The sequence below is a fragment of the Conger conger genome, chromosome 2 (assembly GCF_963514075.1).
Source record: "Conger conger chromosome 2, fConCon1.1, whole genome shotgun sequence".
Classification (NCBI taxonomy): domain Eukaryota; kingdom Metazoa; phylum Chordata; class Actinopteri; order Anguilliformes; family Congridae; genus Conger; species Conger conger.
Window position 1 is genome coordinate 79,097,691 of NC_083761.1, and position 27,412 is coordinate 79,125,102.

Here is a 27,412-nt window from a genome sequence, read left to right on the forward strand (position 1 = left end):
TCCGATGCCAACCCCTGCAGGTGGTGAGCCCACAGGGCGGCGACCCCATATGACCAGTTCGGCCTGTGCCCGGCCGGGCCCCACGGGATAAGGCCCGGCCACCAGACGCTCGCCGACGAGCTCCCCTCCCGGGTCTGGCTCCAGTAGGGGGCCCCGGTTTCCCTTTTCCGGGCGAGGTAACTGGGTCATTGTGTGGCCGTATCATGGAGTCTTTGAATCACTCTTAGTTTGGCCCCTCCCCCGGGACCAATTTGCCTTGGGAGACCCTACTGGAGGCTAACACTAGTGCCCCCGACAACATAGCTCCCAGGATCACCGGGACACCACGTTAAGGTGACGATTCCTTGGAGAGGTGTCCTACTAATCATTGTCTTATTTCTACCCTCCTTCCCCTGTAGCTCAAGCACTACAACCTGATTCCAGCTTCAGCTAACCTGCCACTTCTGCCCTCCTTGTGCAGAGAACAGACCTTCCCGGATAATCATCTATATTTGTCATCTGCATAATGATTATTTGCATAATTGCATAATTATTTGCAAAGCAGTGAGTATAGTAAGGCAATGGCAGTGGGGTAGCTAAAAGTATGAAAATCAATTATAGTGTCCTGAACTGAGTTTCCTTTTGTTTTCTTCATTCTTTCACTGTTTTGTTCCCATTCAATTCTTCATTGTGATACACGTGCACGCACACACATACATGATCATGATCATTACAAAATTATTGTGAACAAAGGATCTCATTTTACCTGTTACGCAGGTAGCAGTGAAATCAGGACAGCAGTCGTGATTCTGTAAACATGCCTCATCACAGAAACAGCCTCGATAACAACTACTATTGAATCCATCACAGCATAATGGTGGGTCCTCAGAACAGTTCCCTAAAAGCAAAATAAAACAGAAAATTAGGTTACAAGATAGAAGGAAAAATGGATGCTATCTTGACTTCAAGTCTCCATTACAAAAGTTAGAAAGCCCGTAGGAGCAATCCTACAGCTAAAACCTTTTCATTTCTGACACATTCCTCAACAGTACGGTTTGGGCCCTTTTCCAGGTTTGATGGGCACGTGTCTTCCACATCCCTCTCCTCTTCTGGCAACATAGGTGGTCGATATCCCAGGCAGCAGATGAATGGAGATAGACCAGTGGAGGAGACTGGTAGTGAGGTGTGCACATACTCTTATCCACAGGAGATATTCCACCTAGGAGGCCGGTGTCTTCACCAAGCAGCGGAGCATCTTCTCCAATTCCAGGTTGAGATGCTCCGTCTGCCCGTTGGTCTGGGGGTAGGTAGCTGCAGGACAGCTGTGGTTTGGCTCCAATGAGCTGGCAAAAAGCCTTCCAAGACTGACTGGAGAACTGAGGGCCTCGGTCCGTGGTCACCGCCAAGCGAAGGCCGTCCAGATGGAAGACGTGAAAGACTAGGAGTTCAGCAGTCTCTTTGGAGGAAGGGAACTTGGGTAGAGCGATTAAATGTGCTTACTTAGAGAACCAGACTACCACTGTCAGGACAACAGACATTCCTTTAGCGATGGGTAGACCAGTAATGAAGACCAGAGCCATGTGGGACTGAGGGTGACCGGGAACAGACAGTGGTTGGAGGAGCTCTTGGGGCCGCTGGCTGCTGGACTTCCCCCGGGAGAATTCAGGACAGGAGGTGATGAAAGTCAGCTATATCAGGTTTCAGGTTCCAGGAGACCCAGCAAACGGCTGACCCCAGGACAGGCAAGACAGGACGAGTGAGCCCCCTCCAGGACAAGCGGACGGACCGCTTCAGGAACAAACAGGTGGTTGGCCGGAGTGTTGTTCGGAACAGGACAGCCTCTCAGGGCTTTCTCGACGATGTTGAACTGCTTGGCGGCGACTGGGGTACAGGGAGGCAGGATGGTGGCAGGCTCTTCGTCAGCTTGAGGAGGTGAGTACAGCCAGGAGAGAGCATCAGGCTTGACATTCCGGAATCAGGCCGGTAAGTCAGGGTGAAGTGGAATCGGTTGAAGAACAATGACCAACGGGCCTGGCGGGGGTTGAGAGAAGAAGGCACAGGGGTGTTCCTTGTTGTCCAGGGACCACTGGGTGGGACGGCCCAGCTCTGACCCCAGAAGTTAAACCTCGAGGGTGAACTGCCTCTCAGGGTTGGGCATGGTCAGGACAGGGGCGGATAAAAAGCATTTCTTCAGCTCCATGAAGGCAAGGTTGGTGGCAGGTGTCCAGCAGAAGGTGTATTTGCTTGGAAGTCAGGGCTAGCAGGGGAGTGGCGACATTTGAAGCTCCTTACAGTTGCCAATTTGCTACCACATAGGTCTTTTCCGGGTCCATCTCAATCTGCCCCCTGGAAACGACAAAACCGAGGAACTGGATGGAGGACTGGTGAAACTCCCACTTCTCAGCTTTTATGAACAGATGGTTCTCTGGGAGGTGACGAAGCACCTTACGGACATGGGTGACATGTTATTCCAGGGTAGCAGAGAAGATGAGGATGTCGTCCAGGTAAACAAACACAAATCTGGAGATCATGTCCCGAAGGACGTCATTCTTCAGGTTCTGGAAGATAGCTGGAGCGTCTTAATACAAGGTATTCGTAGTGGGGGACGGATCAGGCCAGGAGACAGGGAATCACTGATGTATTTCTCCATGAAAAGGGTCTCCGGGGCCTACACGGAAAAGAGATGACCTCTCGGGGGAATAGTGCCAGGGTGCAGCTTGATGGCGCAGTCATACGAGTAGTGAGGAAACAGGGAGCAGGCTCCGGATTTGCTGAAAACCTGTTCAACGTTGTGGTAGACAGGTGGGACGGAGGACTGGTCAGGAGGGGTTTCGGGAGCCACAAGACAAGCAGACTGGAGAACGGACTGGTGGCAGTTGGGGTTCCCCTGGACCCAGTCTACTTGGGGGTTGAGCTGGAGAAGCCAGAGTCTGCCCAAAACCACAGGAACAAGAGGAGACTGCATCATGGAGAATGCAATCTCCTCCTGGTGGTTGCCGGAGATCTGCAGCCAGACTGGGGAGGTAATAGTGTGAACTGCAGCCAAGGGGGCACCAGTGAGCGCATTGGTGCAGAGGGCTTGGGACAGTGTGGATGTGGGAACTCCCAGCCGACAGACTAGAGTAGGGCAGATCAGGCTGGCGTCGGCTCCAGAGTCAGGACTTGCACTTGGTGTTGAGCCCCCTCCAAGCAGATGTAGGCGATTATGGTGGATCATGTGGTTGAGGGGGATTGATCCAGTGTGGCGCCCATCAGGACCACCTCCTACACTGATGGGCATTGTCTTTTACTGGACAGTTACAGAAACAGTGGGCAGGTCCACCACAGTACAGGCAGAGACTCTTCAGCATCCATATCTACTTCTCTAGTACTGAGAGTTGGGTTCGCCCCACCTGTATGGGCTTAGGTTCAGGAGCATCTTTGGGGAGGGGACGCCTGGCACAGGGAACCGGAGGAGGCTGTAGGTGGTCAGGTTCCTGGGACCTGCTTGGTAGTATGTCGATCCCTCAACCGTTTGTCTACACAAATGGTCAGGTCAATGAGGGTCTGGCAGGTCGCAGGTGTTCAGCTGGTCCTGAAAGCTGATTCTGGAACGCTCTGCATAGGGCAGTGTGCCCCCCATCTGCCTGAGGCCACTCGAAGATGAGTGAGCACTGGGACAGTAAGAAGGCGCAGTCCTTGGGTTCGCCATCGTAGCGCTCCGGAGGTGGAAGACGAGGCTCAGGACGGGAACGGACTGGTTCAGGAAACAGAACTGGTTGAGGCTTGAAGACGTGTGCACTGAACAGAGAACTAGTCGATGTGGCCACCTGGTGGAGTAAGCTGGCCACGTTCTGGCTCTGGAGTGGAGTTCAGTCTCATGAACTCCCAGGCATTGTCCTTGTTGTCTCAACGCCTCCTAAACAATTCTGGCCAGATTGTTCTGTCAGGATTGTAGAACACCAGACCCAGAAGTGAGACCAAGATGTAGCTTTTCCTTCAGTCTTTGTTTAAATAAAGGCAGGTCAGACAGGTGGGATTTGATAACCAGCAAACGGGAATAGCAGGAAATAGGGAGTTCAAGTGTCCAGGCGATGGGATATAACAAGGGTAATCAATAGGGAAGTCATAACAACAGGCAAAGGTTCAACATCAAGCGAGCAAAGCAGACAAAAACAGAATCCAAAAAACAAAGTCAAAAAACAAAAACAGGTCGATACACAGCAGTTCAGAACTAGACAGACAAGATAAGCAGAATGCGGATGTCGAAAACAAAAAGGTCATACCATAGGTAACAACTGGGAAAGGCAATCAGGTGTAGGAAGCAACAAGGAAGTTAAACGCAGGTAAAACTAATAACAGTGAATTTATGAACAGACAGACTGACTACAGAGTGCACAGGGGATAACAAAACATGGAAATGCTGAGTACTTAGACAAAGATGAGACAACGAAAAAACACAAATCCTGATGCTGGCCTGCTCTGTATGAAACAAGACACAACTGTATCAATTGTCTCCATTTTTCACAAGCTATAGAAGTCTGTGTTATTTCATTAAAAGGATAATGATCTTCTGAAGGAAAGCCGACTGAAGATTTCATTTTAAAAATGGCAGAAATTGTTAATAAAGAATGTCCGAAGAAGGGGAAAAAAAACGTCACATTAAAGACGGAAGAAACGGAACAAACTAGTGATGAAATGTCAACCAAGGATCACAAACTGGTCCTGCACCAAATCGCATTCCGGTCCAAAAATTGTCATCTGGATACCTAAGCCCCACCCCTCCTGCCTCCTGCAGTCTATCAATTGCGAGCTGAGAATTGAAAGGTTCTAACTGACTTTGTTTTTGTTTCTTTTTGAGTTTGTGACATGCATATGTTGCTCATTGGGCACCAAATATATGTGTGAAGTTTTCTAACCAAATACCATTTACTACTATGAAAAAATGCAAAATGTAAAAGTTGTATCTCCTTGGAGCCCATTCACTTTGGAATATTTGAAGCTCATTATCTCAAAATTCTCAGAACACAGATAGAACCTTTCCACTCTCAGCTCACAAATTGCCAGAGCTGGTCTGTAAGCTGACTGACCAGAGGAGGCACTGTTGACTGCGATTTGATGGGGAAGCCATGCCCTTCTGGAGTCCCAGCCCCAGTCAGTAGAAGAATTTCTGTATTTATGTGTATTTTTCATTGATGTTTCTCCTTTATTCCATTGCCAGTGCACCCTCTTTATCAAGTTAGCCTGCCACATTACAAAAGTAGCAGCATTTACCTGAAATGTGCACATATTCTGGATATAACAGCTGTGAATTTGTGATTTTAGTTTTATATAGCAACAGAACATGGCCTACCTGAAAATGAGATCTGTGGAAAAAATGTAGTGTTGGTGCCATCGTTGCCAGGTGATACCGTCATGTTTGCAGTTCCATTCTGCTCACCTGTACAAAAAGGAATGAATGTGGTTGTGTAAACACTTTCATGGGGTTTTGGCTTTATTTAAGGCAGTGAGGATAGCAATGCTATTTCAGAATTTATCATTGCAATGGGGCATATAAAAATATGAAAATCAATGATAGTGTTCTGAACTGTGTTTCCTTTTGTTTTCTTCATTGTTTTCTCATTTGTTTCCATTCAATTATTCATTGTGATACACGTGCACCCACACACACACATACATGATCATTAAAAAATATCATCATGAACAAAGAATCTCATTTTACCGGTTACACAGGTAGCAGTGAAATCAGGACAGCAGTCGTGATTCCGTAGACACGCCTCATCACAGTAACAGCCCCGATAACAACTACTATTGAATCCATCACAGCATAATTGTGGGTACTCAGAACAGTTCCCTAAAAGCAAAATAAAACAGAAAATTTGGTTACAAGACAGAAGGTAAAATGAATGCAATCTTGACTTCAAATCTCCATTACAAAAGTTAGAAAGCCCGTAGGAGCAATCATACAGCAAAAACTAAATATGTTGTAACAGGCTGTACACACCTACAGAATATCATTTAACTCAAGTCGACCTGGCCTGCTCTGTATGAGATTAGACACAACTCTATCAATGGTCTTTATTTTTCACGAGTTATGAAGGTCTGTGTTATTTCATTAAAAGCCATTGGAAGCCAAAGGATAATGTTCTTCTGAGAGAAAGTCAACTGCAGATTTCGTTTTAAAAATGGCAGAAATAGTAAATACAAAATGTCAGCAGGAGACACAAAAACTGAAACATTGGAGACAGAAGAAATTCATCACAAACCAGTGGTCAAATGTTCAAAGCATTCAGACCAGACATTTTTATTGTCTGGTCGGGACCACAAACTGGTCCTGCACAAAATCGGACATTCCGGTCCAAAATTGGTCATTTGACAACCCAAGCCCCACCCTTCTCACATCCTGCAGTCTGTAATCGCCAGAGCTGGTCTGGAAGGTGCAGGTGCCTGACTAACCAGAGGAGGCGCTGTTGTGTGATTTAATGGGCCCTTCTGGAGTCCCAGCCCCAGTCGGCAGAATAATTTTTTGTATTTATCTTTATTTTTTAGTGATGATTCCGCTTTGTTTCTTCTATTTACCATTGCCAGTCTATTTTTTTTTTTATCAAGCTAGCCTGCCACATTACAAAAGCAGCAGCATTTACCTGAAATGTGCACATATTCTGCATACAACAGCTGTGAAATTCATATTGCAACAGACCCTGGCCCACCTGAATATGAGATCTGTGGAAATGATGTAGTGTCGTTGCCATGGCTGCCAGGTGATACCGTCGTGTTTATAGCCGTTCCATTCTGCTCCCCTACACACAAAGGAGACAATGTGGGAATTGCAGTAGTCCAGGCGGGACAGAACCATCACTTGGACCAGGAGCTGGGTCGAGTAGGGGGTGAGAAAGGGGCGGATTCTCCGTATGTTGTATAGGAAGAACCTGCATGACCGGGTCACCGCCACAATGTTCTCGGAGAGGGACAGTCTGCTGTCCATCACCACGCCGAGGTTCCTTGCACTGGGTGACGGCATGAGTGTTTTACCCCCGAGGGAAATGGAGAGATCCAGATGGGGAGAGGTTTTAGCAGGGATGAATATAATTTCAGTCTTGCCTGGGTTGAGCTTTAGATGGTGGTTGTCCATCCAGCTCTGGATGTCCCTCAGGCAAGCAGAGATACGGGCTGAAACCTGCGTATCAGACGGCGGGAACGAGACGAAGAGTTGGGTATCGTCCGCGTAGCAGTGGTAGGATAGCCCATGTGCAGTGATCACAGGGCCAAGGGAGCGAGTGTAAAGAGAAAAAAGAAGCGGGCCTAGGACTGAGCCCTGGGGAACTCCTGTGGCGAGGGGCCGAGGTGTTGATACCGAACCAGCCCAGGCAACCTGGAAGGAGCGACCAGAGAGGTAGGACTCAATCTAGTCCAGGGCTGTGCCACAGATGCCCGTTGCTGACAGGGCAGACAGGAGGATGGAGTGATCCACAGTGTCGAAGGCAGCAGAGAGATCTAGAAGAATGAGGACAGAGGAGAGGGAGGCTGCTCGTGCGCCATGGAGTGACTCACTGACGGAGAGGAGCGCAGTCTCTGTCGAGTGGCCCGATCTGAAGCCAGACTGATGGGGGTCTAGCAGGTTGTTGTTAGAAAAGAAAGAAGAAAGTTGAGTAGAAGCGGCTCGTTCTATAGTTTTAGAAAGGAAAGGAAGAAGAGATACCGGGTGGTAGTTCTGGATGATGGAGGGATCCAGAGTAGGCTTTTTTTATGTTTATTTTTTAGTGATGATTCCGCTTTGTTTCTTCTATTTACCATTGCCAGTCTATTCTTTTTATCAAGCTAGCCTGCCACATTACAAAAGCAGCAGCATTTACCTGAAATGTGCATATATTCTGTATATAACAGCTGTGAATTTGCGATTGTAGTTTCATATTGCAACAGACCCTGGCCCACCTGAATATATGATGGGAGATGATGGAAATGATGTAGTGTTGTTGCCATGGCTGCCAGGTGATACCGTCATGTTTATAGCCGTTCCATTCTGCTCACCTGCACACAAAGGAGACAATGTGGCTGTAGAAACACTTTCATGGGGTTTTAACTTTATTTAAAGCAGTGGAGATATTGATTCTAATTCAGCATTTATCATGGCAGTGGGGCAGGTAAAAGTATGAAAAAAGTTTCCTTTTGTTTTCTTCATTCTTTCATTGTTTTGTTCCCATTCAATTCTTCATTGTGATACATGTGCACACACACACATACATGATCATGGTCATCACAAAACTATTGTGAACAAAGGATCTCATTTTACCTGTTACGCAGGTAGCAGTGAAATCAGGGCAGCAGTCGTGATTCTGTAGACATGCCTCATCACAGAAACAGCCTCGATAACAACTACTATTGAATCCATCACAGCATAATGATGGGTACTCGGAACAGTTCCCTAAAAGCAAAATAAAACAGAAAATTAGGTTACAAGATAGATGGTAAAATGGATGCTATCTTGACTTCAAGTCTCCATTACAAAATTAGAAAGCCCGTAGGAGCAATCCCACAGCTAAAACAAAATATGTTGTACCAGACTGTACACACCTATAGAAAGACACTTAACTCAAGTCAACCTGGCCTGTTGTATGAGATTAGACACAACTCTATCAATGGTCTTTACTTTTCATGAGCTATAGAGGTCTTTGTCATTTCAATGAAAGCCATTGGAAGCCAAAGGATAATGTTCTTCTGAGGGAAAGTCTACAGCAGATTTGGTTTTAAAAATGGCAGAAATAGTAAATCCAAAATGTCAGAAGGAGACACAAAAACTGAAACATTGGAGACAGAACAAATTCATCACAAACCAGTGGTCAAATGTTCAAAGCATTCAGACCAGGCATTTTTATTGTCTGGTCGGGACCACAAACTGGTCCTGCACAAAATCGGACATTCCGGTCCAAAATTGGTCATTTGACAACCCAAGCCCCACCCTTCTCACATCCTGCAGTCTGTAATCGCCAGAGCTGGCCTGGGATGTGCAATAGCCTGACTAACCAGAGGAGGCGCTGTTGTGTGATTTAATAGGCAAACCATGCCCTTCTGGAGTCCCAGCCCGAGTCGGCAGAAGCATTTTTTGTACTTATGTTTATTTTTTAGTGATGATTCTGCATTGTTTCTTCTATTTACCATTGCCAGTCCATTCTTTTTTATCAAGCTAGCCTGCCACATTACAAAAGCAGCAGCATTTACCTGAAATGTGCACATATTCTGCATACAACAGCTGTGAAATTGTGATTTTAGTTTCATATTGCAACAGACCCTGGCCCACCTGAATATGAGATCTGTGGAAATGATGTAGTGTCGTTGCCATGGCTGCCAGGTGATACCGTCGTGTTTATAGCCGTTCCATTCTGCTCCCCTACACACAAAGGAGACAATGTGGTTATACAAACAATTTCATGGGGTTTTAGCTTTATTTAAAGCTGTGGAGATACTGATTCTATTTCAGCATTCATCATGGCAGTGGGGCAACTAAAAGTATGAAAATCAATTTCAGTGTCCTGAATTGAGTTTCCTTTTGTTTTCTTCATTCTTTCATTGTTTTGTTCCCATTCAATTCTTCATTATGATACACGTGCACACACACATACATGATCATGGTCATTACAGAATTGTTGTGAACAAAGGATCTCATTTTACCTGTTACGCAGGTAGCAGTGAAATCAGGGCAGCAGTCGTGATTCCGTAGACACGCCACATCACAGAAACAGCCTCGATAACAACTACTATTGAATCCATCACAGCATAATGGTGGGTACTCAGAACAGTTCCCTAAAAGCAAAATAAAACAGAAAATTAGGTTACAAGATAGATGGTAAAATGGATGCTATCTTGACTTCAAGTCTCCATTACAAAAGTTAGAAAGCCCGTAGGAGCAATCCTACAGCTAAAACAAAATATGTTGTACCAGACTGTACACACCTATAGAAAGACACTTAACTCAAGTCAACCTGGCCTGCTCTGTATGAGATTAGACACAACTCTATCAATGGTCTTTATAGTTCACGAGTTATAGAGGTCTGTGTCATTTCAATATAAGCCATTGGAAGCCAAAGGATAATGTTCTTCTGAGGGAAAGTCTACAGCAGATTTAATTTTAAAAATGGCAGAAATAGTAAATCCAAAATGTCAGAAGGCAACAAAAAAACTGAAACATTGGAGACAGAAGAAATTCATCACAAACCAGTGGTCAAATGTTCAAAGCATTCAGACCAGACATTTTTATTGTCTGGTCGGGACCACAAACTGGTCCTGCACAAAATCAGACATTCCGGTCCAAAATTGGGCATTTGACAAATCAAGTCCCACCCTTCTCACATCCTGCAGTCTGTAATTGCCACAGCTTGTCTGGAAGGTGCAGGTTCCTGACTAACCAGAGGAGGCGCTGTTGTGTGATTTAATGGGCAAACCATGCCCTTCTGGAGTCCCAGCCCCAGTCGGCAGAAGCATTTTTTGTGTTTATTACATTCCATTACATTATTGGCATTTGGCAGACGCTCTTATCCAGAGCGACGTACAACAAAGTGCATACCCTTAACCAGGGATAAGTTCGCTGAAAGACCCTAGAGGGAAGTACAATTTCAACTGCTACCTGTACAACAAAGATAAGGACGAGGGCCCTTTTTTTTTTTCTTTTTTTTTGAGAACAAAGAAACAAACAAACAGAGCAAAAGTGACCAAAGTTAACTATCCAAACACTGCTTACCTAGCCAACTAAAAATACCGATACACAAAGCAAGTCACAGAGACAACAATTAAGGTTCACAGGGAGGTAGGGAGGGATGGGGAGAGGTGCTGCTTGAAGAGGTGTGTCTTCAGCTTGCGCTTGAAGGTGGGGAGAGATTCTACAGTTCTGACCTCAACGGGGAGTTCGTTCCACCACCGTGGAGCCAGAACAGACAGTAGTCGTGAGCGTGATGTGGAGGTTCGGAGAGGGGGAGGTGCCAAGCAGCCTGTGGAGGCTGAATGAAGAGGTCTGGCAGGGGTGTAGGGTCTGATGATTTTTTGTAGATAAGCTGGGGAAGACCCTTTAACTGCTTGGAAGGCTAGCACCAATGTTTTGAATTTGATGCGAGCCATGACAGGCAGCCAGTGGAGGGAAGTAAGCAGGGGGGTGACGTGTGAGTATTTGGGAAGGTTGAAGACCAGACGAGCTGCTGCATTCTGCATGAGTTGGAGGGGTCTGATGGCAGACACTGGGAGGCCAGCCAAGAGGGAATTGCAGTAGTCCAGGCGGGACAGAACCATCGCTTGGACCAGGAGCTGGGTCGAGTAGGGGGTGAGAAAGGGGCGGATTCTCCGTATGTTGTATAGGAAGAACCTGCATGACCGGGTCACCGCCACAATGTTCTCGGAGAGGGACAGTCTGCTGTCCATCACCACGCCGAGGTTCCTTGCACTGGGTGACGGCGTGAGTGTGGTATCCCCAAGGGAAATGGAGAGATCCAGATGGGGAGAGGTTTTAGCAGGGATGAATAGAATTTCAGTCTTGCCTGGGTTGAGCTTTAGATGGTGGTTGTCCATCCAGCTCTGGATGTCCCTCAGGCAAGCAGAGATACGGGCTGTAACCTGCGTATCAGACGGCGGGAACGAGACGAAGAGTTGGGTATCGTCCGCGTAGCAGTGGTAGGATAGCCCATGTGCAGTGATCACAGGGCCAAGGGAACGAGTGTAAAGAGAAAAAAGAAGCGGGCCTAGGACTGAGCCCTGGGGAACTCCTGTGGCGAGGGGCCGAGGTGTTGATACCGAACCAGCCCAGGCAACCTGGAAGGAGCGACCAGAGAGGAAGGACTCAATCCAGTCCAGGGCTGTGCCACAGATGCCCGTTGCTGACAGGGCAGACAGGAGGATGGAGTGATCCACAGTGTTGAAGGCAGCAGAGAGATCTAGAAGAATGAGGACAGAGGAGAGGGAGGCTGCTCGTGCGGCATGGAGTGACTCACTGACGGAGAGGAGCGCAGTCTCTGTCGAGTGGCCCGATCTGAAGCCAGACTGATGGGGGTCTAGCAGGTTGTTGTTAGAAAAGAAAGAAGAAAGTTGAGTAGAAGCGGCTCGTTCTATAGTTTTAGAAAGGAAAGGAAGAAGAGATACCGGGCGGTAGTTCTGGATGATGGAGGGATCCAGAGTAGGCCTTTTTTATGTTTATTTTTTGGTGATGATTCCGCTTTGTTTCTTCTATTTACCATTGCCAGTCTATTCTTTTTATCAAGCTAGCCTGCCACATTACAAAAGCAGCAGCATTTACCTGAAATGTGCATATATTCTGTATATAACAGCTGTGAATTTGCGATTGTAGTTTCATATTGCAACAGACCCTGGCCCACCTGAATATATGATGGGAGATGATGGAAATGATGTAGTGTTGTTGCCATGGCTGCCAGGTGATACCGTCATGTTTATAGCCGTTCCATTCTGCTCACCTGCACACAAAGGAGACAATGTGGCTGTAGAAACACTTTCATGGGGTTTTAACTTTATTTAAAGCAGTGGAGATATTGATTCTAATTCAGCATTTATCATGGCAGTGGGGCAGGTAAAAGTATGAAAAAAGTTTCCTTTTGTTTTCTTCATTCTTTCATTGTTTTGTTCCCATTCAATTCTTCATTGTGGTACATGTGCACACACACACATACATGATCATGGTCATCACAAAATTATTGTGAACAAAGGATCTCATTTTACCTGTTACGCAGGTAGCAGTGAAATCAGGGCAGCAGTCGTGATTCTGTAGACATGCCTCATCACAGAAACAGCCTCGATAACAACTACTATTGAATCCATCACAGCATAATGGTGGGTACTCAGAACAGTTCCCTAAAAGCAAAATAAAACAGAAAATTAGGTTCCAAGATAGACGGTAAAATGGATGCTATCTTGACTTCAAGTCTCCATTATAAAAGTTAGAAAGCCCGTAGGAGCAATCCTACAGCTAAAACAAAATATGTTGTACCACACTGTACACACCGATAGAAAGACACTTAACTCAAGTCGACCTGGCCTGCTCTGTATGAGATTGGACACAACTCTATCAATGGTCTTTATTTTTCATGAGCTATAGAGGTCTGTGTCATTTCAATATAAGCCATTGGAAGCCAAATGATAATGTTCTTCTGAGGGAAAGTCTACAGCAGATTTCATTTTAAAAATGGCAGAAATAGTAAATAAAAAATGTCAGAAGGAGACACAAAAACTGAAACATTGGAGACAGAACAAATTCATCACAAACCAGTGGTCAAATGTTCAAAGCATTCAGACCAGACATTTTTATTGTCTGGTCGGGACCACAAACTGGTCCTGCACAAAATCGGACATTCCAGTCCAAAATTGGGCATTTGACAACCCAAGCCCCACCCTTCTCAAATCTTGCAGTCTGTAATCGCCAGAGCTGGTCTGGAAGGTGCAGGTGCCTGACTAACCAGAGGAGGCGCTGTTGTGTGATTTAATGGGCAAACCATGCCCTTCTGGAGTCCGAGCCCAAGTTGGCAGAAGCATTTTTTGTACTAATGTTTATTTTTTAGTGATGATTCCGCTTTGTTTCTTCTATTTACCATTGCCAGTATATTATTCTTATCAAGCTAGCCTGCCACATTACAAAAGCAGCAGCATTTACCTGAAATGTGCACATATTCTGTATACAACAGCTGTGTAATTGTGATTAGTTTCATATTGCAACACACCCTGGCCCACCTGAATAAATGATCGGAGATGATGGAAATGATGGAGTGTTGTTGCCATGGCTGCCAGGTGATACCGTCGTGTTTATAGCTGTTCCATTCTGCTCACCTGCACACAAAGGAGACAATGTGGCTGTAGAAACACTTTCATGGGGTTTTAACTTTATTTAAAGCAGTGGAGATATTGATTCTCATTCAGCATTTATCATGGCAGTGGGGCAGGTAAAAGTATGAAAAAAGTTTCCTTTTGTTTTCTTCATTCTTTCATTGTTTTGTTCCCATTCAATTCTTCATTGTGGTACATGTGCACACACACACATACATGATCATGGTCATCACAAAATTATTGTGAACAAAGGATCTCATTTTACCTGTTACGCAGGTAGCAGTGAAATCAGGGCAGCAGTCGTGATTCTGTAGACATGCCTCATCACAGAAACAGCCTCGATAACAACTACTATTGAATCCATCACAGCATAATGGTGGGTACTCGGAACAGTTCCCTAAAAGCAAAATAAAACAGAAAATTAGGTTACAAGATAGATGGTAAAATGGATGCTATCTTGACTTCAAGTCTCCATTACAAAATTAGAAAGCCCGTAGGAGCAATCCCACAGCTAAAACAAAATATGTTGTACCAGACTGTACACACCTATAGAAAGACACTTAACTCAAGTCAACCTGGCCTGTTGTATGAGATTAGACACAACTCTATCAATGGTCTTTATTTTTCATGAGCTATAGAGGTCTTTGTCATTTCAATGAAAGCCATTGGAAGCCAAAGGATAATGTTCTTCTGAGGGAAAGTCTACAGCAGATTTGGTTTTAAAAATGGCAGAAATAGTAAATCCAAAATGTCAGAAGGAGACACAAAAACTGAAACATTGGAGACAGAACAAATTCATCACAAACCAGTGGTCAAATGTTCAAAGCATTCAGACCAGGCATTTTTATTGTCTGGTCGGGACCACAAACTGGTCCTGCACAAAATCGGACATTCCGGTCCAAAATTGGTCATTTGACAACCCAAGCCCCACCCTTCTCACATCCTGCAGTCTGTAATCGCCAGAGCTGGTCTGGAAGGTGCAGGTGCCTGACTAACCAGAGGAGGCCCTGTTGTGTGATTTAATGGGCAAACCATGCCCTTCTGAACTCCCAGCCCCAGTTGGCAGAAGCATTTTTTGTACTTATGTTTATTTTTTAGTGATGATTCCGCTTTGTTTCTTCTATTTACCATTGCCAGTCCATTCTTTTTATCAAGCTAGCCTGCCACATTACAAAAGCAGCAGCATTTACCTGAAATGTGCACATATTCTGCATACAACAGCTGTGAAATTGTGATTTTAGTTTCATATTGCAACAGACCCTGGCCCACCTGAATATGAGATCTGTGGAAATGATGTAGTGTCGTTGCCATGGCTGCCAGGTGATACCGTTGTGTTTATAGCCGTTCCATTCTGCTCCCCTACACAAAAAGGAGACAATGTGGTTATACAAACAATTTCATGGGGTTTTAGCTTTATTTAAAGCTGTGGAGATACTGATTCTATTTCAGCATTTATCATGGCAGTGGGGCAACTTAAAGTATGAAAATCAATTTCAGTGTCCTGAATTGAGTTTCCTTTTGTTTTCTTCATTCTTTCATTGTTTTGTTCCCATTCAATTCTTCATTATGATACACGTGCACACACACATACATGATCATGATCATTACAGAATTGTTGTGAACAAAGAATCTCATTTCACCTGTTACGCAGGTAGCAGTGAAATCAGGGCAGCAGTCGTGATTCCGTAGACACGCCACATCACAGAAACAGCCTCGATAACAACTACTATTGAATCCATCACAGCATAATGGTGGGTACTCAGAACAGTTCCCTAAAAGCAAAATAAAACAGAAAATTAGGTTACAAGATAGATGGTAAAATGGATGCTATCTTGACTTCAAGTCTCCATTACAAAAGTTAGAAAGCCCGTAGGAGCAATCCTACAGCTAAAACAAAATATGTTGTACCAGACTGTACACACCTATAGAAAGACACTTAACTCAAGTCAACCTGGCCTGCTCTGTATGAGATTAGACACAACTCTATCAATGGTCTTTATAGTTCACGAGTTATAGAGGTCTGTGTCATTTCAATATAAGCCATTGGAAGCCAAAGGATAATGTTCTTCTGAGGGAAAGTCTACAGCAGATTTAATTTTAAAAATGGCAGAAATAGTAAATCCAAAATGTCAGAAGGCAACAAAAAAACTGAAACATTGGAGACAGAAGAAATTCATCACAAACCAGTGGTCAAATGTTCAAAGCATTCAGACCAGACATTTTTATTGTCTGGTCGGGACCACAAACTGGTCCTGCACAAAATCAGACATTCCGGTCCAAAATTGGGCATTTGACAAATCAAGTCCCACCCTTCTCACATCCTGCAGTCTGTAATTGCCACAGCTTGTCTGGAAGGTGCAGGTTCCTGACTAACCAGAGGAGGCGCTGTTGTGTGATTTAATGGGCAAACCATGCCCTTCTGGAGTCCCAGCCCCAGTCGGCAGAAGCATTTTTTGTATTTATTACATTCCATTACATTATTGGCATTTGGCAGACGCTCTTATCCAGAGCGACGTACAACAAAGTGCATACCCTTAACCAGGGATAAGTTCGCTGAAAGACCCTAGAGGGAAGTACAATTTCAACTGCTACCTGTACAACAAAGATAAGGACGAGGGCCCTTTTTTTTTTTTTTTTTTTTTGAGAACAAAGAAACAAACAAACAGAGCAAAAGTGACCAAAGTTAACTATCCAAACACTGCTTACCTAGCCAACTAAAAATACCGATACACAAAGCAAGTCACAGAGACAACAATTAAGGTTCACAGGGAGGTAGGGAGGGATGGGGAGAGGTGCTGCTTGAAGAGGTGTGTCTTCAGCTTGCGCTTGAAGGTGGGGAGAGATTCTACAGTTCTGACCTCAACGGGGAGTTCGTTCCACCACCGTGGAGCCAGAACAGACAGTAGTCGTGAGCGTGATGTGGAGGTTCGGAGAGGGGGAGGTGCCAAGCAGCCTGTGGAGGCTGAATGAAGAGGTCTGGCAGGGGTGTAGGGTCTGATGATTTTTTGTAGATAAGCTGGGGAAGACCCTTTAACTGCTTGGAAGGCTAGCACCAATGTTTTGAATTTGATGCGAGCCATGACAGGCAGCCAGTGGAGGGAAGTAAGCAGGGGGGTGACGTGTGAGTATTTGGGAAGGTTGAAGACCAGACGAGCTGCTGCATTCTGCATGAGTTGGAGGGGTCTGATGGCAGACACTGGGAGGCCAGCCAAGAGGGAATTGCAGTGGTCCAGGCGGGACAGAACCATCGCTTGGACCAGGAGCTGGGTCGAGTAGGGGGTGAGAAAGGGGCGGATTCTCCGTATGTTGTATAGGAAGAACCTGCATGACCGGGTCACCGCCACAATGTTCTCGGAGAGGGACAGTCTGCTGTCCATCACCACGCCGAGGTTCCTTGCACTGGGTGACGGCGTGAGTGTGGTATCCCCAAGGGAAATGGAGAGATCCAGATGGGGAGAGGTTTTAGCAGGGATGAATAGAATTTCAGTCTTGCCTGGGTTGAGCTTTAGATGGTGGTTGTCCATCCAGCTCTGGATGTCCCTCAGGCAAGCAGAGATACGGGCTGAAACCTGCGTATCAGACGGCGGGAACGAGACGAAGAGTTGGGTATCGTCCGCGTAGCAGTGGTAGGATAGCCCATGTGCAGTGATCACAGGGCCAAGGGAACGAGTGTAAAGAGAAAAAAGAAGCGGGCCTAGGACTGAGCCCTGGGGAACTCCTGTGGCGAGGGGCCGAGGTGTTGATACCGAACCAGCCCAGGCAACCTGGAAGGAGCGACCAGAGAGGAAGGACTCAATCCAGTCCAGGGCTGTGCCACAGATGCCCGTTGCTGACAGGGCAGACAGGAGGATGGAGTGATCCACAGTGTTGAAGGCAGCAGAGAGATCTAGAAGAATGAGGACAGAGGAGAGGGAGGCTGCTTGTGCGGCATGGAGTGACTCACTGACGGAGAGGAGCGCAGTCTCTGTCGAGTGGCCCGATCTGAAGCCAGACTGATGGGGGTCTAGCAGGTTGTTGTTAGAAAAGAAAGAAGAAAGTTGAGTAGAAGCGGCTCGTTCTATAGTTTTAGAAAGGAAAGGAAGAAGAGATACCGGGCGGTAGTTCTGGATGATGGAGGGATCCAGAGTAGGCCTTTTTTATGTTTATTTTTTAGTGATGATTCCGCTTTGTTTCTTCTATTTACCATTGCCAGTCTATTCTTTTTATCAAGCTAGCCTGCCACATTACAAAAGCAGCAGCATTTACCTGAAATGTGCATATATTCTGTATATAACAGCTGTGAATTTGCGATTTTAGTTTCATATTGCAACAGACCCTGGCCCACCTGAATATATGATGGGAGATGATGGAAATGATGTAGTGTTGTTGCCATGGCTGCCAGGTGATACCGTCATGTTTATAGCCGTTCCATTCTGCTCACCTGCACACAAAGGAGACAATGTGGCTGTAGAAACACTTTCATGGGGTTTTAACTTTATTTAAAGCAGTGGAGATATTGATTCTAATTCAGCATTTATCATGGCAGTGGGGCAGGTAAAAGTATGAAAAAAGTTTCCTTTTGTTTTCTTCATTCTTTCATTGTTTTGTTCCCATTCAATTCTTCATTGTGGTACATGTGCACACACACACATACATGATCATGGTCATCACAAAATTATTGTGAACAAAGGATCTCATTTTACCTGTAACGCAGGTAGCAGTGAAATCAGGGCAGCAGTCGTGATTCTGTAGACATGCCTCATCACAGAAACAGCCTCGATAACAACTACTATTGAATCCATCACAGCATAATGGTGGGTACTCGGAACAGTTCCCTAAAAGCAAAATAAAACAGAAAATGAGGTTACAAGATAGATGGTAAAATGGATGCTATCTTGACTTCAAGTCTCCATTACAAAATTAGAAAGCCCGTAGGAGCAATCCCACAGCTAAAACAAAATATGTTGTACCAGACTGTACACACCTATAGAAAGACACTTAACTCAAGTCAACCTGGCCTGTTGTATGAGATTAGACACAACTCTATCAATGGTCTTTATTTTTCATGAGCTATAGAGGTCTTTGTCATTTCAATGAAAGCCATTGGAAGCCAAAGGATAATGTTCTTCTGAGGGAAAGTCTACAGCAGATTTGGTTTTAAAAATGGCAGAAATAGTAAATCCAAAATGTCAGAAGGAGACACAAAAACTGAAACATTGGAGACAGAACAAATTCATCACAAACCAGTGGTCAAATGTTCAAAGCATTCAGACCAGGCATTTTTATTGTCTGGTCGGGACCACAAACTGGTCCTGCACAAAATCGGACATTCCGGTCCAAAATTGGTCATTTGACAACCCAAGCCCCACCCTTCTCACATCCTGCAGTCTGTAATCGCCAGAGCTGGTCTGGAAGGTGCAGGTGCCTGACTAACCAGAGGAGGCCCTGTTGTGTGATTTAATGGGCAAACCATGCCCTTCTGAACTCCCAGCCCCAGTTGGCAGAAGCATTTTTTGTACTTATGTTTATTTTTTAGTGATGATTCCGCTTTGTTTCTTCTATTTACCATTGCCAGTCCATTCTTTTTATCAAGCTAGCCTGCCACATTACAAAAGCAGCAGCATTTACCTGAAATGTGCACATATTCTGCATACAACAGCTGTGAAATTGTGATTTTAGTTTCATATTGCAACAGACCCTGGCCCACCTGAATATGAGATCTGTGGAAATGATGTAGTGTCGTTGCCATGGCTGCCAGGTGATACCGTTGTGTTTATAGCCGTTCCATTCTGCTCCCCTACACAAAAAGGAGACAATGTGGTTATACAAACAATTTCATGGGGTTTTAGCTTTATTTAAAGCTGTGGAGATACTGATTCTATTTCAGCATTTATCATGGCAGTGGGGCAACTTAAAGTATGAAAATCAATTTCAGTGTCCTGAATTGAGTTTCCTTTTGTTTTCTTCATTCTTTCATTGTTTTGTTCCCATTCAATTCTTCATTATGATACACGTGCACACACACATACATGATCATGATCATTACAGAATTGTTGTGAACAAAGAATCTCATTTCACCTGTTACGCAGGTAGCAGTGAAATCAGGGCAGCAGTCGTGATTCCGTAGACACGCCACATCACAGAAACAGCCTCGATAACAACTACTATTGAATCCATCACAGCATAATGGTGGGTACTCAGAACAGTTCCCTAAAAGCAAAATAAAACAGAAAATTAGGTTACAAGATAGATGGTAAAATGGATGCTATCTTGACTTCAAGTCTCCATTACAAAAGTTAGAAAGCCCGTAGGAGCAATCCTACAGCTAAAACAAAATATGTTGTACCAGACTGTACACACCTATAGAAAGACACTTAACTCAAGTCAACCTGGCCTGCTCTGTATGAGATTAGACACAACTCTATCAATGGTCTTTATAGTTCACGAGTTATAGAGGTCTGTGTCATTTCAATATAAGCCATTGGAAGCCAAAGGATAATGTTCTTCTGAGGGAAAGTCTACAGCAGATTTAATTTTAAAAATGGCAGAAATAGTAAATCCAAAATGTCAGAAGGCAACAAAAAAACTGAAACATTGGAGACAGAAGAAATTCATCACAAACCAGTGGTCAAATGTTCAAAGCATTCAGACCAGACATTTTTATTGTCTGGTCGGGACCACAAACTGGTCCTGCACAAAATCAGACATTCCGGTCCAAAATTGGGCATTTGACAAATCAAGTCCCACCCTTCTCACATCCTGCAGTCTGTAATTGCCACAGCTTGTCTGGAAGGTGCAGGTTCCTGACTAACCAGAGGAGGCGCTGTTGTGTGATTTAATGGGCAAACCATGCCCTTCTGGAGTCCCAGCCCCAGTCGGCAGAAGCATTTTTTGTATTTATTACATTCCATTACATTATTGGCATTTGGCAGACGCTCTTATCCAGAGCGACGTACAACAAAGTGCATACCCTTAACCAGGGATAAGTTCGCTGAAAGACCCTAGAGGGAAGTACAATTTCAACTGCTACCTGTACAACAAAGATAAGGACGAGGGCCCTTTTTTTTTTTTTTTTTTTTTGAGAACAAAGAAACAAACAAACAGAGCAAAAGTGACCAAAGTTAACTATCCAAACACTGCTTACCTAGCCAACTAAAAATACCGATACACAAAGCAAGTCACAGAGACAACAATTAAGGTTCACAGGGAGGTAGGGAGGGATGGGGAGAGGTGCTGCTTGAAGAGGTGTGTCTTCAGCTTGCGCTTGAAGGTGGGGAGAGATTCTACAGTTCTGACCTCAACGGGGAGTTCGTTCCACCACCGTGGAGCCAGAACAGACAGTAGTCGTGAGCGTGATGTGGAGGTTCGGAGAGGGGGAGGTGCCAAGCAGCCTGTGGAGGCTGAATGAAGAGGTCTGGCAGGGGTGTAGGGTCTGATGATTTTTTGTAGATAAGCTGGGGAAGACCCTTTAACTGCTTGGAAGGCTAGCACCAATGTTTTGAATTTGATGCGAGCCATGACAGGCAGCCAGTGGAGGGAAGTAAGCAGGGGGGTGACGTGTGAGTATTTGGGAAGGTTGAAGACCAGACGAGCTGCTGCATTCTGCATGAGTTGGAGGGGTCTGATGGCAGACACTGGGAGGCCAGCCAAGAGGGAATTGCAGTGGTCCAGGCGGGACAGAACCATCGCTTGGACCAGGAGCTGGGTCGAGTAGGGGGTGAGAAAGGGGCGGATTCTCCGTATGTTGTATAGGAAGAACCTGCATGACCGGGTCACCGCCACAATGTTCTCGGAGAGGGACAGTCTGCTGTCCATCACCACGCCGAGGTTCCTTGCACTGGGTGACGGCGTGAGTGTGGTATCCCCAAGGGAAATGGAGAGATCCAGATGGGGAGAGGTTTTAGCAGGGATGAATAGAATTTCAGTCTTGCCTGGGTTGAGCTTTAGATGGTGGTTGTCCATCCAGCTCTGGATGTCCCTCAGGCAAGCAGAGATACGGGCTGAAACCTGCGTATCAGACGGCGGGAACGAGACGAAGAGTTGGGTATCGTCCGCGTAGCAGTGGTAGGATAGCCCATGTGCAGTGATCACAGGGCCAAGGGAACGAGTGTAAAGAGAAAAAAGAAGCGGGCCTAGGACTGAGCCCTGGGGAACTCCTGTGGCGAGGGGCCGAGGTGTTGATACCGAACCAGCCCAGGCAACCTGGAAGGAGCGACCAGAGAGGAAGGACTCAATCCAGTCCAGGGCTGTGCCACAGATGCCCGTTGCTGACAGGGCAGACAGGAGGATGGAGTGATCCACAGTGTTGAAGGCAGCAGAGAGATCTAGAAGAATGAGGACAGAGGAGAGGGAGGCTGCTTGTGCGGCATGGAGTGACTCACTGACGGAGAGGAGCGCAGTCTCTGTCGAGTGGCCCGATCTGAAGCCAGACTGATGGGGGTCTAGCAGGTTGTTGTTAGAAAAGAAAGAAGAAAGTTGAGTAGAAGCGGCTCGTTCTATAGTTTTAGAAAGGAAAGGAAGAAGAGATACCGGGCGGTAGTTCTGGATGATGGAGGGATCCAGAGTAGGCCTTTTTTATGTTTATTTTTTAGTGATGATTCCGCTTTGTTTCTTCTATTTACCATTGCCAGTCTATTCTTTTTATCAAGCTAGCCTGCCACATTACAAAAGCAGCAGCATTTACCTGAAATGTGCATATATTCTGTATATAACAGCTGTGAATTTGCGATTTTAGTTTCATATTGCAACAGACCCTGGCCCACCTGAATATATGATGGGAGATGATGGAAATGATGTAGTGTTGTTGCCATGGCTGCCAGGTGATACCGTCATGTTTATAGCCGTTCCATTCTGCTCACCTGCACACAAAGGAGACAATGTGGCTGTAGAAACACTTTCATGGGGTTTTAACTTTATTTAAAGCAGTGGAGATATTGATTCTAATTCAGCATTTATCATGGCAGTGGGGCAGGTAAAAGTATGAAAAAAGTTTCCTTTTGTTTTCTTCATTCTTTCATTGTTTTGTTCCCATTCAATTCTTCATTGTGGTACATGTGCACACACACACATACATGATCATGGTCATCACAAAATTATTGTGAACAAAGGATCTCATTTTACCTGTTACGCAGGTAGCAGTGAAATCAGGGCAGCAGTCGTGATTCTGTAGACATGCCTCATCACAGAAACAGCCTCGATAACAACTACTATTGAATCCATCACAGCATAATGGTGGGTACTCAGAACAGTTCCCTAAAAGCAAAATAAAACAGAAAATTAGGTTCCAAGATAGACGGTAAAATGGATGCTATCTTGACTTCAAGTCTCCATTATAAAAGTTAGAAAGCCCGTAGGAGCAATCCTACAGCTAAAACAAAATATGTTGTACCAGACTGTACACACCGATAGAAAGACACTTAACTCAAGTCAACCTGGCCTGCTCTGTATGAGATTGGACACAACTCTATCAATGGTCTTTATTTTTCATGAGCTATAGAGGTCTGTGTCATTTCAATATAAGCCATTGGAAGCCAAATGATAATGTTCTTCTGAGGGAAAGTCTACAGCAGATTTCATTTTTAAAATGGCAGAAATAGTAAATAAAAAATGTCAGAAGGAGACACAAAAACTGAAACATTGGAGACAGAAGAAATTCATCACAAACCAGTGGTCAAATGTTCAAAGCATTCAGACCAGACATTTTTATTGTCTGGTCGGGACCACAAACTGGTCCTGCACAAAATCGGACATTCCGGTCCAAAATTGGGCATTTGACAACCCAAGCCCCACCCTTCTCAAATCTTGCAGTCTGTAATCGCCAGAGCTGGTCTGGAAGGTGCAGGTGCCTGACTAACCAGAGGAGGCGCTGTTGTGTGATTTAATGGGCAAACCATGCCCTTCTGGAGTCCGAGCCCAAGTTGGCAGAAGCATTTTTTGTACTAATGTTTATTTTTTAGTGATGATTCCGCTTTGTTTCTTCTATTTACCATTGCCAGTCTATTATTCTTATCAAGCTAGCCTGCCACATTACAAAAGCTGCAGCATTTACCTGAAATGTGCACATATTCTGTATACAACAGCTGTGTAATTTTGATTAGTTTCATATTGCAACACACCCTGGCCCACCTGAATAAATGATCGGAGATGATGGAAATGATGGAGTGTTGTTGCCATGGCTGCCAGGTGATACCGTCGTGTTTATAGCTGTTCCATTCTGCTCCCCTACACACAAAGGAGACAATGTGGTTGTACGAACACTTTCATGGGGTTTTAACTTTATTTAAAGCTGTGGAGATACTGATTCTATTTCAGCATTTATCATGGCAGTGGGGCAACTAAAAGTATGAAAATCAATTTCAGTGTCCTGAATTGAGTTTCCTTTTGTTTTCTTCATTCTTTCACTGTTTTGTTCCCATTCAATTCTTCATTGTGATACACGTGCACGCACACACACATACATGATCATGATCATTACAGAATTGTTGTGAACAAAGAATCTCATTTTACCTGTAACGCAGGTAGCAGTGAAATCAGAACAGCAGTCATGATTCTGGAGACATGCCTCATCACAGAAACAGCCTCGATAACAACTACTATTGAATCCATCACAGCATAATGGTGGGTACTCGGAACAGTTCCCTAAAAGCAAAATAAAACAGAAAATTAGGTTCCAAGATAGACGGTAAAATGGATGCTATCTTGACTTCAAGTCTCCATTACAAAAGTTAGAAAGCCCGTAGGGGCAATCCTACAGCTAAAACAAAATATGTTGTACCAGACTGTACACACCGATAGAAAGACATTTTACTCAAGTCAACCTGGCCTGCTGTATGCGATTGGACACAACTCTATCAATGGTCTTTATTTTTCATGAGCTATAGAGGTCTGTGTTATTTCAATATAAGCCATTGGAAGCCAAAGGATAATGTTCTTCTGAGGGAAAGTCTACAGCAGATTTAATTTTTAAAATGGCAGAAATAGTAAATAAAAAATGTCAGAAGGCAACAAAAAAACGGAAACATTGGAGACAGAAGAATTTCATCACAAACCAGTGGTCAAATGTTCAAAGCATTCAGACCGGACATGTTTATTGTCTGGTCAGGACCACAAACTGGTCCTGCACAAAATTGGACATTCTGGTCCAAAATTGGGCATTTGACAACCCAAGCCCCACCCTTCTCACATCCTGCAGTCTGTAATCGCCAGAGCTGGTCTGGAAGGTGCAGGTGCCTGACTAACCAGAGGAGGCGCTGTTGTGTGATTTAATGGGCAAAACATGCCCTTCTGGAGTCCCAGCCCGAGTCGGCAGATGCATTTTTTGTACTTATGATTATTTTTTAGTGATGATTCCGCTTTGTTTCTTCTATTTACCATTGCCAGTCTTTTTTTTTATCAAGCGAGCCTGCCACATTACAAAAGCAGCAGCATTTACCTGAAATGTGCACATATTCTATATATAACAGCTGTGAATTTGTGATTTTAGTTTCATATTGCAACACACCCTGGCCCACCTGAATATTTGATGGGAGATGATGGAAATGATGTAGTGTTGTTGCCATGGCTGCCAGGTGATACCGTCGTGTTTATAGCTGTTCCATTCTGCTCCCCTACACACAAAGGAGACAATGTGGCTGTACAAACACTTTCATGGGGTCTTAACTTTATTTAACCTCCTAAGACCCGCACTCTTTTTTGGTATGCATTTTTAATTTCTCTTTGCTATTTGGGCTTATTGGGACCTGATAAGTATAAAAACTAAGCATCATCTTTTGACGTGATGTAGTTTTTGAGAAAAATGATGTCCACATATATGGACTCTCGGTCTTAAGAATTAAGTATTATGGTTGTACAGCCCAAAATGTGGAGTCCACGCATGTGTATGCCAGGTCTTAGGAGGTTAAAGCAGTGGAGATATTGATTCTATTTCAGCATTTATCATGGCAGTGGGCCAGCTAAAAGTATGAAAATCAATTTTAGTGTCCTGAACTGCATTTCCTTTTGTTTTCTTCATTTTTTCACTGTTTTGTTCCCATTCAATTCTTCATTGTGATACACGTGCACGCACACACATACAGTGTATCCGGAAAGTATTCACAGCGCTTCACTTTCCCCACATTTTGTTATGTTTCAGCCCTATTCCAAAATGGAATAAATTCATTTTTTTCCTCAAAATTCTACACACAACGCCCCATAATGACAACATGAAATAAGTGCTTTTGAAATTATTCCAAATGTATTAAAAATAAAAATCTAAGAAATCACATCAACACACACAATCAACCTTGATATATATAGGTTGCAGTTTGTTATACATGCAAACAAAAAAGAAAGCAGTTTTCTGGTGTTATTACCGTCACTTGTTTTCTTAACTATGACTTTCAATTGAGAACCTGATCAGGGTATATCAAGGGTCAGTGGAATGGAAACAATGTCGGAAGTAGGGGAAAAAAATGTGCACACATTCTGTATATAAAAGTTTGAATTTGTGATTTTAGTTTCATATTGCAACAGACCCTGGCCCACCTGAATATGAGATCTGTGGAAATGTTGTAGTGTTGTTGCCATGGCTGCCAGGTGATACCGTCGTGTTTACAGCTGTTCCATTCTGCTCACCTGCACACAAAGGAAACAATGTGGTTGTGTAAACACTTTCATGGGGTTTTGGCTTCATTTAAAGCCGTGAGGATAGCAATGCTATTTCCGCATTTATCATGGCAGTGTGGCAGCCAAAAGTATTAAAATCATGTTTTTCCCCTCCTTCTGAGATTTTTTATTTATTAAATAGGCTGAACTGATAGCAGCTGCAGTTGCCATGAGTTTGTGAGACAGATCAGCTGAGTCTCCTTCTCCTTCCACCCCGATCGTTTCTGGTTCCGTTCAAGATTAAGAGGCTGTGAGGCTTGGATGGTTTGATTTTTATCGTTCCCTCAGAGAGGTCTCACTCAAACCTATTCATGAGCCTAGCAGTGCAAGCTGCTGTTTGGAGAAGGCTTGTTACCTCATCCATCTACACGGCTGGCAGTAGTTGGCCTGACTGTGATATTACTCCTCTGACCATCAAAAGAATGCAGTGAGGGTGGTCATTGTTCAGATTATAGGTCTTGTATGTATGGAAGTGGTAGCCTCATTTAGGACAGGTTCATGAGCTACTGTATAACTGCAGCAAACAATAAGTTTAGCTCATTTGTGAGAAGAAATGTGAATCACAGGAGATGAGGAATTCCTTTAAAAAGGATTCTTTAAGAATTACACCAGCAAACATACAGTAATGGTTTAAACTATACAAGATTTACCCACATAATATTTCCTTTACAAATAATTTATGTATGCTTCTTTGTTGAATAGCTTGTACATCCAAGCTTTTTTTCCCTTTTTATTTAGAATCGGAGTATTGGAAATACAAAGGCAAGTTATTTTCTGGACTGGCCTGCCAAGCTTTGAAGAATCTAAAACAAAGATGTAGTTACAACAAAATTTCATAAGGCTATGCATCCTTCACAAGTGCATTACCCTGACCTTGGATGAATCTAATTTTCATCCCTCATTGTGAGATTCCACATTGACTCGCTGTGGCTGACATAGAGACACACAGACAGACAGAGACAGACAGAAAGTTCCAAAGAGGAAATATTACCATTATTTTAATGCTGCTTTCGTATGCAGCGAAGAG

General features: G+C 44.4%; 2 protein-coding genes across 2 annotated transcripts in view; both read right to left on the minus strand.

The window, feature by feature from the left end:
* Window positions 1-13,752, minus strand: part of LOC133121354 (uncharacterized) — a 343,999-nt gene extending 330,247 nt beyond the window's left edge. Inside the window, 11 exon segments of the mRNA XM_061230554.1 lie at window positions 746-877; window positions 5,312-5,398; window positions 5,681-5,812; window positions 6,669-6,758; window positions 7,891-7,986; window positions 8,249-8,380; window positions 9,254-9,343; window positions 9,625-9,756; window positions 12,309-12,404; window positions 12,667-12,798; window positions 13,672-13,752. Of these exon segments, the coding sequence (XP_061086538.1) occupies window positions 746-877; window positions 5,312-5,398; window positions 5,681-5,812; window positions 6,669-6,758; window positions 7,891-7,986; window positions 8,249-8,380; window positions 9,254-9,343; window positions 9,625-9,756; window positions 12,309-12,378 (961 nt within the window). The 5' untranslated portion in view covers window positions 12,379-12,404; window positions 12,667-12,798; window positions 13,672-13,752.
* An 11-nt stretch (window positions 13,753-13,763) lies between these two features.
* On the minus strand, window positions 13,764-25,429 carry LOC133121355 (uncharacterized). Its single transcript, XM_061230555.1, has 13 exons — window positions 25,254-25,429; window positions 24,250-24,381; window positions 23,869-23,964; window positions 22,864-22,995; window positions 22,506-22,601; window positions 19,822-19,953; window positions 19,451-19,540; window positions 18,447-18,578; window positions 18,089-18,184; window positions 15,405-15,536; window positions 15,034-15,123; window positions 13,981-14,161; window positions 13,764-13,767 (listed from the first exon to the last, which is right to left on the minus strand). Exons 5-13 carry the CDS (start codon window positions 22,573-22,575, stop codon window positions 13,764-13,766), a joined length of 927 nt encoding a protein of 308 aa, XP_061086539.1. The 5' UTR covers window positions 22,576-22,601; window positions 22,864-22,995; window positions 23,869-23,964; window positions 24,250-24,381; window positions 25,254-25,429.
* Window positions 25,430-27,412: the final 1,983 nt, after the last annotated feature.